General features: G+C 40.8%; 1 protein-coding gene across 3 annotated transcripts; it reads right to left on the bottom strand.

Moving 5' to 3' along the window:
- Positions 1 to 3,496: 3,496 nt before the first annotated feature.
- On the bottom strand, positions 3,497 to 9,710 carry LOC148363196 (uncharacterized). Of its 3 annotated transcripts, none has more exons than XM_088340813.1 (5): positions 9,619 to 9,710; positions 8,713 to 8,799; positions 7,956 to 8,112; positions 5,838 to 5,993; positions 3,497 to 5,433 (listed from the first exon to the last, which is right to left on the bottom strand). In XM_088340813.1, the coding sequence occupies exons 2-5, from the start codon at positions 8,758 to 8,760 to the stop codon at positions 4,415 to 4,417; spliced, it is 1,380 nt and encodes a 459-aa protein (XP_088196939.1). In that variant the 5' UTR covers positions 8,761 to 8,799; positions 9,619 to 9,710; the 3' UTR covers positions 3,497 to 4,414. The 3 variants fall into 3 exon arrangements, with proteins under 3 accessions (XP_088196939.1, XP_088196940.1, XP_088196941.1); XM_088340814.1 differs by having other exon boundaries at positions 8,713 to 8,754; positions 9,619 to 9,704; XM_088340815.1 differs by lacking the exon at positions 8,713 to 8,799 and having other exon boundaries at positions 9,619 to 9,671.
- Between the last annotated feature and the right edge of the window lie 662 nt (positions 9,711 to 10,372).

Raw genomic sequence — 10,372 nt, 5'->3', positions numbered from 1 at the left:
TCCTGTCCCCTATCAAACGCAATGCTACTGTCTAAAGGCTTGGTTTGCAACCATGCCAATGGATACCAATACCTTACAATACTTTTCAGAACCGTGTGCTGTTCTTAAAAACAATTAAGTGCAATTCATTGAGGAGGATGTCACGTAGGCAGGATGAGTTGGGGGTTAGATCAGGCTAAAATAAGCAAAATGGTCAACTCCACAATAGACTTGACAGTGATTCTCTGTGACTCCACCTTGCCTTGCATAAAACATTATTACAGTATCTTTCATTCATATATGTTATTTCAGTTTTATGGACTATTTATGGCTGAAACCTGAATTGCACTTTTACTCACTTAGGGCAGAAACTTTTAGGTAAACACCCCTTTACAAATCAACGCTATTAGGACATTAGATATACATATATACACTGTGATATGAAAATGTATTGCATCAACTTTGGGTTTTACTCAAATACATCACCTGTATTACAAACAGGGTTGGGTATGGTTACTTTAACTTGATTACTTTCAATTACTTTTGGATTACTCCAATACCAAATATGCTAATAAAAGACAAAAGAAACTAAATATGAATAAAATTACTAAATTTTGTGCAGGCTTGGGGAGTAACGGAATACACGGAACAGCAAAAATGATGTTGGCAAGCTGTTTGGATTTATTTTCATTTTGTTTCTTTCGCATTTTATGTTAGTTTTGCCGGAGATCAAAGAGATCAAAGCCAGGAGAGAAAGCTTACCACATGTTGTGAGTCATAATTTTATTCATATTTAGTTTCTTTTGGCGGCAGTAGCTCAGGAGGTAGAGCGATCGTCTTAGGATTAAGGGATCCCAGTTCGAATCCCGGCTTGTCCGTGTTACATGTCGAAGTGTCCTTGGGTAAGACACTGAACCCCCAATACCCCCAATAAGCAGGTTAGCGCCTTACATGGCTGCACAGATCACGGCCGCTATTGGGAAATGTGAAGCACAATGTAACGCGCTTTGGGAAGTCATTGACTTGAAAAGCGCTATATAAATGCAGATCATATCATTTCATTTCATTTGTCTTTTACTAGCATATTTGGTATTGGAGTAATCCAAAAGTAATTGAAAGTAATCAAGTTAAAGTAACCCTACCCAACCCCGATTACAAGCAAATTTAATGACATAGAATCAACGCAGGGCGGCACGGCAGCTGGGTGGTTAACACGCAGGGTTCAGAGTTCAAGTCCAGCTACCACAGCCTCCCCGTGTGGAGTTTGCATGTTCTCCCCGTGCCTGCGTGGGTTTCCTCCGGGCACTACGGTTTTCTCCCACATTCCAAAAACATGCATAATAGGTTAAGTGGCCGGTCTAAATTGTCCCTAGGTGTGAATGAGCGAGCGAATTGTCCGTCTCCGTGTGCCCTGTCACTGGCTGGCAAACAGTTCAGGGTGTCCCCTGCCCACTGCCCGAAGACAGCTGTGATGGGCTCCAGCACCCCGCAACCCTACTAATGATAAGCGGTGCAGATAATGGATGAATAGAAACAACACACTAACTTGGGTCCAAACAGAGCGTTGAAAGACAAATGTGGGATTTTTTTTCCAATCCAGAACAACTTTACAAAAGACATTTAATCTTGATTTAGACATGCGGGAGTATAAAAGCCAATTCTGGTTGGGTTGATAACTTGCAGGGAAGGACGTGATACTCCATTTATCCTTTTGGCGGCTCTTAAAATGCATCGTCGGGCCTTCCTGTTGTAGTCTGTGCAGCTGCTGCCCCGCCCAGTAACAGTTGGAAAGGATGCTTTTGATGGTTTCTCTGTATTATGTGGTCAGCATGGGTGGTAGAGCCCTTGCTCGCTTAAGCAGGCGCAGGAAGTAGAGGCACTGTTGTGATTTTTGTGATGTGTTGTTGGTGGTCCAGGAGTTATTCACTGATGTGCTCACCCAGGAATTTTGTGCTGCTCAATCTTTCTACAGCTGCGCCTTCAATGGTCAGCGGGGGCGACATGTTAGGCTTCCCTGGAAATTGACAAGAACTTTCTTGGTTTTGCTGACATTTAGTAAGAGGTTATTGGCTTTAAGCCCCATGGTCAGGAGCTTGACCTCTTTCCTGTAGTGGGTCTCATCGCCCTTGGGGATGAGCCGCGCTTGAGTTGTATCAGCCGCAAACTTCACAATAAGTTGTAGCTGTATGTTGTGTGCAGTCATGTGTCAGCAAGTGAAGAGCAGTGGACTGACCACACAACCTTGTAGGGATCCCGTGCTCAGGGTGATGTTTTATCAGAACTTGGTGCCCACACATACCGCCTGAGGCCCAGTCTGTCTGTCTAGATAGATAGATAGATACTTTATTCATCCCCGAAGGGAAATTCACATTTCCAGCAGCATCCCTGAGCTGAGAACAGTACAATAATGAAGCCAAAAGAATACAATATACAAATACCCAGTGTGACGTTGTTATGGTATTAGGATTTTGAATACTGCGCGCAAATCTATGAACAGAATATTCACATACTTGTCTTTTTTGTTCAGGTGCATGAGGACATGGCTGATTGCATTCTTTATCTCTCTCTAAATACAAACTCATATGGATTCAGGGTGGGAGACAGGGTGGATTTGATGTATGACAAGACTAGTCTTTCAAAGCACTTCATTATAATAAGTGTCGGTGCAAAGGCGGTAGTCATTAAAGTACAATAGTGAAGATGTCTTTGACACAGATATGATGGTAACGGTCTTGAGGCATGCAAGGACAGTGGCTTGCCTGAGGGAGCTGTTGAAGATATCTGTGAAGACATCCTTCAGCTCTTCTGCGCAGCCTTTCAGCACGCTACCAGGGATGTCTGGACCCACTGGTTTGCAGGGTGTTAATGGAATTAAGTGTCCTCTTTACACTGGCAGCAGGCAAGCACAGGGGCTGGTTGTGTGAAGGTGATGGTGTTCTCTGTCGGCGTGTGTTGTTCTGTGCCCCAAAGCATGCAAATAAGCAGTTCACAATGTTGAGCAGGGGGGTGTCACTCTCACAACTTTGCACTGCAGGCCAGAAGTCTCTGATAGGCTGGATGCTTGCCCTAGGCTCTGTGTTCTTGTTGTTCTTTAAGTGGGAAGTTAGCCTGTCTGTATATATTTTTTGCTTTCTTAATGCCAACGCTCTAGGCGTCTTAGACCTTATTTACATCCCCCAGCTCTCAAGGCCTTGTCTCTAGCCTTCAGCAGCTTGTGGACATCTTCTGTCAACCACGGCATCTGGTTAGCTAGATTGGTGACGCTTTTCATTTTGGGTCACATCATCAATACATTTAGTGATCAATGAACTCACTATGTCTGTGTACGACTCAATATTTATGACGTTGTCGTAGCTGGTTGTTTCTCTAGATATCTCTAGAGAAACCCAAAACAATCCTGAAGAACATAAGTGACCTCCTGTGGCCACACCCTTATTTGTTTCAGACCAGGATTGACTGCTTTCACGTTTTGTCTGTATGCTGGCATTAAAAAAGGCATCACGCAGTTCACTCTCTCACCAATTTGCACCTTCTCCGAGCACTTTATTAAAAACGTTTCAAACCAATTCATATCAGCATTAAACGTCACATGGTCCACCCCCAATTAGTGGTTTCCAAAAATGCAGTTATCTTGCAAAATTTTGACAAGCACATTTTGCATCCATCATTATCTGAGCAATAAAATAAATAAGAAAAGCTGTTCTAGATCACCCGTGCCACTTGTAAAAGACAGTGGCCAAAAACCATGGGTTCATAGTAATACTAGTAAAGGAGTATAACATGTCATATAGTTCAAGTTTTATGTATGTGCGTTAAGCCAGCAGCTTGCCTGTCCTGTGGTGCATTAAGATGCAAAAAAGAATTGATCCCTCTAAAATCAGTCTATATATCTAGAGTAAATATTATGAAAACCTTGACATTTAGTCATTTTACAAGGACTTACAAGACCACCCATTGTCTGACCATCACATTAGCATGAGTGTTAGTACTTAAACAAGTAAAGCAGTATACATAAATGACATTTTTGGCACAAATACCAATCATCTCAGTTTCATGGCACCTATAAAAAAATATGCCAGGAGTTAGGTACTGTTAAACTAATTCTGAGTGGACTTTTTTATTAACAGTGTTATGCAAATATGAATGAAAGCCCAAGTTAGTTATGTAGTGTTGATTTAAGCTTAAAATAACGTAAGGTATTTCAATAAAAAGACACACCTCATGACCCCATAGCATGCAAATGTAGTTAGGCATACACAAAGCTGGTCATTGGGCAGGAAAACATATCACACAGAGTAATCACCACTGTTCATACTTGTGCCTCTCAGCTTTATTCTGATCACAAACTGAGCAGGAGAAGTCTCTCACCAGAGTGGGTTCTCAAATGTATTTTCAAGAATTCACTCCAATGAAAATAAAATTACCACAAAAAAGGCTACTCACCAGTGTGAGTTTTTGTGTGTATTTTTAAGGTTGCACGTTTTGCAAACTTCTGACCACAAACAGAGCAGGCAAAAGGTTTTTCACCAGTGTGGGTTCTTATATGTCTTTTCAAATCCCTATTAGCTGCGAATAGCCTACCACAAATTGAGCAGGTAAAAGGTTTCTCACCATTGTGGGTTCTTGTGTGTGTTTTTAAGGTTCCGCCGTCAGAAAATGTTTGACTACAAACGGAGCAGGCAAAAGGTTTCTCACCAGTATGGGTCCTTGTGTGTCTTTTTAAGGCGCCACTCTCAGCAAATTTACGACCACAAACCGAGCAGGCAAATGGTTTTTCACCAGTGTGGGTTCTTGTGTGTACTTTAAAGGTCCCACTGTCAGCGAATTTTCGATCACAAAATGAACAGGCGTAAGGCTTTTCACCAGTGTGAGTTCTTTTGTGCCTTTTTAAGCTCCCATTTTCAGAAAAGGTTTTACCGCACACTGAGCAGGCAAAAGGTTTCTCACCAGTGTGGGTTCTTGTGTGTCTGATTAAAGTCTCCCGTTGAGCAAATTCTTGACCACAAAAGGAGCAAGAAAAAGGCTTCTCACCAGTGTGGGATCTTGTGTGTGTTTTTAAGGCCCCCCTATGAACGAACTTTTGACCACATACAGAGCAGGCAAAAGGCTTCTCACCAGTGTGGATCATCATGTGCATTTTCAAATAAAACTTTGTTGTAAACTTTTTGCCACATTCAGAGCACATGCTGCCTTTGCGTTTTCCATGTCTCGCAGCATCACCTCCTGACCATTGGTGGCCATGGGCGTGTGCATAGTGTGATGAGTCGTCATCATCAGTGGTCACGGGCTCTTTCCATTTGTCCTCTTCTTCATCGCCGCTGCTCAAAGGAGCCCCAGTCACAGGCAACTCTGTAAAATAGTTCTCCTTTTTCACCTCAACAGGTTGCCACTCTTCTATCTTAACACCAAGCAACTGTGGCTCCTGAAAATCAGGAGAAAGATGTTTTTCGACACCTGTGGAGCACAAAACACACATTTGGTCTTGAAAAACATCGCAGTTTTGATACCCGCACTACCTCAGCTGACTTGTCTCAACGCAGGGGAGCAGCAGTTCTATTAGGTCGCTGTGACTTGTTCTTGCTTGGTACCTTCCTATCTATTAGCACTCTCAGACAAACTATCCAGTCTGAATCAGTTTAGACCATTTGGTCACACGTTGGCACATTGATGACAAGGAGTTGTCTCCTGCGAATAGGGACCATCTTACATAAGGCTAGCATCATGCTGAATAAGGCTCCACAGCTGTGTATTCCATCTGACATCCAGTTATGTGATAACATGCCCCCACCTATTCCTAGTATAGCGGGCATTTCAGATAAAAGAACCGTGCCGAGGTTTAGGCCGAACCTTACACCGACCTTGATCTCTGGTGCTCGTAGGAGCCCCAGCCACGGGAAACCCTGTGAAGTGTTTCTCCAATTTCACCTCAACAGGCTGCCACACTTCCTTTTCCTTTTTAACAACAGGCGACTCAGACTCTTGCCGCCAAGGAAGATTATATTTTTCGCCGGCATCTGCGGGACAAAAAGCACACGTGGTTCAGAAAAATTGGAACCTTTGTTTTAAATTTTACAACGAAAGAGAAATATGGAAAAATAAGAATGTGTTAAGTGACATATATGTATATTTATATTTCAAAGTAGTTATGTACATCCATCCATCCAATCAATCTATTTTCTGTGCCACTTATCCTCAATAGGGTCGTGGGGTTGCGGGAGGCAATCACAATTATCTTCAGGCAGTGGGCAAGGGACAACCTGAACTGGTTGCCAGCCAGTTGTCGGTTGTTTTGAAACCGTTATTGAGACAAAATGACAATCAAAATAAACCTCAAAGATTTTAAAAGTGGGGTGCGTAGTCTTTGTGCAGCACTTTTCTGCTTTAATTTCACTTTTATCATCGGCCACGGAGCCCATTACAAAAGGAGGCGGGGGGATAACGGAAGGAGAGTGATTTCACGAGCGTTTTTGCGGTTTTCTTTTATTCTGGGATGAAAATGTCGAAAATGAGAAAATTAGTGTTTTCTAAACAGTCCAAATCCCAACACTAAACCCAAAATAGATGAAAGAAAGATTTTTTTTTTATTCAAGCGCATCCAAGAAAGTTTGGCAAAGTACTTGCACCTGCAACAGAAGGTCTGGCAGAGGCTGCAATAAGGATTTTAGCCAGAAAATGGCATCAGCAAGTAATATGTTTAAGTTACAGACAAATCCTTTAAGTAAATGCAGGAGAGAGACAAAATTTGAAGTGGTATATTTTTATTGAAATGGAACACAGGATCCGGCATTATTATTTCATAAATCACCAAATGTCACACAGTAAAATAAAATAAGCTGAAGAATGAGCTTTAGTCTGGAGAGCAGGTTTTGTTGATTTTAGACATAAAAAAAAAAATTGTTTGCCCTTAAGGCTCTTTGGATCAAAAAGGTTACCGAACCCTGCTCTAGAGCTAGCACGCTCCAGTCCAGTCTAAGATTTTCCCCCGAAATTCATCTGACACTTGAATTTAGTTGCTTTGATTGTCATTGATAACAACTTTGTGTAACTTATGTCAATTATGTGGAAAATTAATCGTTTTACAGCATTTCCTTGGACTTACTTGATATGGTGGATTATTTTAATCATCCTGCATTAACATTTGGAATGTAAGCTGTATTGTCATTTAATTAAATTCTGTTAACCGTCTGTTTTCTTGCTTTGCCAATTAAGGATACTTGTCAAATTGCCATCAGAGCTTTGACCTATCTGTATATTGCTCGGAAAATGTAGGTCTAATCCCAAGAGACAAGAAGAAATCTGCAGGTTTGAGAGGGTCACCATTCGGGCCCTGGTGCTGTGAAAAGCTCTGTCCTGTGAGATTTGATCTGCAAATTTTATGTTGATGTTGTCTGTGTATTGTTTGATGATGCCCTTAAAACCCCATTGCAGCCTGGTCATTCCGGAAGGAGGGTTTCCTTAAGTGCGGCCACTTCTCAAGGTTTCTTAATTACCTCATGCTGAGGTTTTGAGCTTTTCTTTGCCCTCATGTAGATTTAAGATCAGCAGATGGTGTAATAATAGTCTGTAGTCTTCTTGTGATTGAGGGCTTCACAAATGAACATGACTTGACCGTTTTGAGATTCTACAAGATGACAAAAAACTGCTATCAATGAAGTCTTGAACCTATATGTAATATGTTACCCTTGTCAAGCACCCATTCATCTGTTCGTTGGTCAAACAGAGAGAAGTTTGTTCTTTATGAAGGATCAATGAAATCAGACAAAACAAAAAAGAAATAACTAATAAGAATTTGTTTAAAAACCACCCGTACCTCAAACTTTTGGTTCAACTATGCAAAATCGAACGACCCACCCCTCTCTAAAGAATCCCTCTTCTGATCTACACAATTCATGCAGGTCACCCATTATGACTTCAAAACGGCCAATTTCCCCAAAAGGTGAGAAATATTCATGGTTGCAGGGACTAAAGTGACCAACCTGCTCTGTTCAACACAATTCGAATCTGTTTGCAAACTTCGTCCGCCTGTGGACGTTCTGGCTCCGTTTCCTCTGACGCTCTCAGAAACTCCTCTTCAACCTCGCCTGTGGTCCTCGTGCACATTTTTGCCCAGGTTTGAAGAGCACACTTGTTTTTCTGCCAAGTCAAATATATATACATACCATATGTCGTTTGATACAATTATGGAATCCACTATCTAGAGATTGATACACCTTTTTGCCATGGTGGCAAAAAATAAAACAGAAATGTGTGGTAGAAATCAACAAATACACATTAGTTTTTTTTAAGTTTGAATGTATCATTCTTCTCTATACTACAACTCCCACTGTGTTTTGCAGCATAGAAATGATTGTGGATTAGCGTAAAGTTCTGACTATAAGACGCATCTGATTATGAGCCATGCCCAGAACATTTTAAAGGAAAAAACATTTTGTACATTCATAAGCCACACCTGACTATAAGCCACATGTGCTCACTTTGAAACATGAGATATTTACAAAGAAAGACCATACATAAAAAGAGTTAATAATATATGGTTGCTTAACCCTTTAACGTTCCGGGTCACCAGACTTTTGAAAAACAAATATGTGTCTGTGCAATGTCACCAGTCACTAAAATAGGTGACGCAACATATCATTTGGAAGCTTAAACTCTTGGGAATCAAGATATGATGGCTATATCAAAATTTACCTATCAAAGAAACATCACGATTAGTCTGAAACGATAGTAACTCACCATTACGTACGAGCCCTGGGCGTCTTGAACATCTTTGAATGTCTGCATCAAGGACAATCCATAAAATCCAACAGTATAAAATGTTGACTACAAACACACAATAATGCCGACAGATGAATGGGAATCCGCCTTAAACATTAATGCTTCATTGGACGTTGCTTCTTGTAGTCCGTTCGTTTCACTACATTATTTCCGTTTGCAAAAAAAAACCAGACTCTTAAAATGATACCCCATATAGTAGTTAGCCCTCCCCTTTCGATTGACACCTTTTCAATAATGAGGGTCTGTTCATGCTAGTTTTATTCATGCACAAAGCGTGAAGTTACATTAAACTTGCGTCTTCCTCGACACATATATTCCACGTGTCTTACTGGCGGCCGTTTGAAAATATGCATAAAATAGCCGCATCATTGCATAAGCCGCAGGGTTGAAAGCTTGGGGGGAAATAGTCGCGGCTTGAAATCCTTGTTTAACTGTAATCATGTTACGTGTCGTAATGTCATGTTTTGTACGGTACATGGTTCCCACCTTGTAGATATTCACTTTCGTGCAGTTGGCTACGTACGAATCATTTTGTTTGTTCTAAAGACTGAAATAATAGACGGCATGTGTATTCTCTTTAGACTCAACATCACAATTGACAATAAACAATTGTGTTTTCTACATTGCATCTTATGCATTGGTCAACTATAAGAACGGTTACGAATGACAATAATGATAATAATACCACCCGAACACATTAAAAATGACAAAGCGGCCCTCTATTTGTCTGAATATCTACTCCACATACGTAGAGAATGTTACCCAATAGCAAAAACAGATATCGATGCAACAAACCACGAGTCGTTTTCAAACTAAAAATATCAAACCAGGAACTAAAATAAACACATAAAGTGGTTTACTTACAAAGTTATGGCCAAGTTTTCCCGTGCTGGCACAGCGACTAATGGCAGGGGGCAAATTTGTTCGGCTCAAAAAGAGTCCGACCTCAAACAAAATCGGACCAGATACGTTCCCATCTCAAACTACCGGTATTAGTTCGTTGATGTTACGTGTCCTGCGCTACGCCAGGTACCATCAAATATCGTCAAAGTGTACCCCACTGATTTTTATATAGCATAACCACCCTAAACAAGCGCACAAATCTGAAAATATCTTGATTTTTATTTTTTTCCCTTTTTTTTTGCTGCTGATAAATTAAACTGTGAACATATATACAACTGAAAATTTACACTATTCCACGAAACCACGAAAAATATACCCTGTGACTTTTTTGCTGCTAAATGTTATTGTACTTCTTTTCATTGCACTATCGTTACAATGCACTATTATTTCTCATTCACAGCTATTGCCCTATTTTTACATCTCGGGCCAATCTTTGTGCAATAAATTGTAAATATTTGTTTGTTTGATAACTGGTCAGTTAAGTTGTAGAAATCTGGAGGCCTGCCTTACTGAGATTCAAAGATGGAAGTCATTTATTTTTTCTTGCCTTAACTCAGAAAAGACGGAAATGTTGGTTGGTCCAGCTCATTGTCGTGATTTGCTCTCAAATACTGCCCTGAACCTAGACAAATGTTCATTTTAACTAGTCATTGCTAATGGTTTTGGACAGAATAGCTTTTTTTGTTTTTGCCTACTGTTTGCTGGTGTATTACCA

The sequence above is a fragment of the Urocampus carinirostris genome, chromosome 7 (assembly GCF_059441175.1).
Source record: "Urocampus carinirostris isolate Australia breed hairy pipefish chromosome 7, RoL_Ucar_1.0, whole genome shotgun sequence".
NCBI lineage: Eukaryota > Metazoa > Chordata > Actinopteri > Syngnathiformes > Syngnathidae > Urocampus > Urocampus carinirostris.
This window is presented reverse-complemented; position numbering and strand designations above follow the sequence as displayed.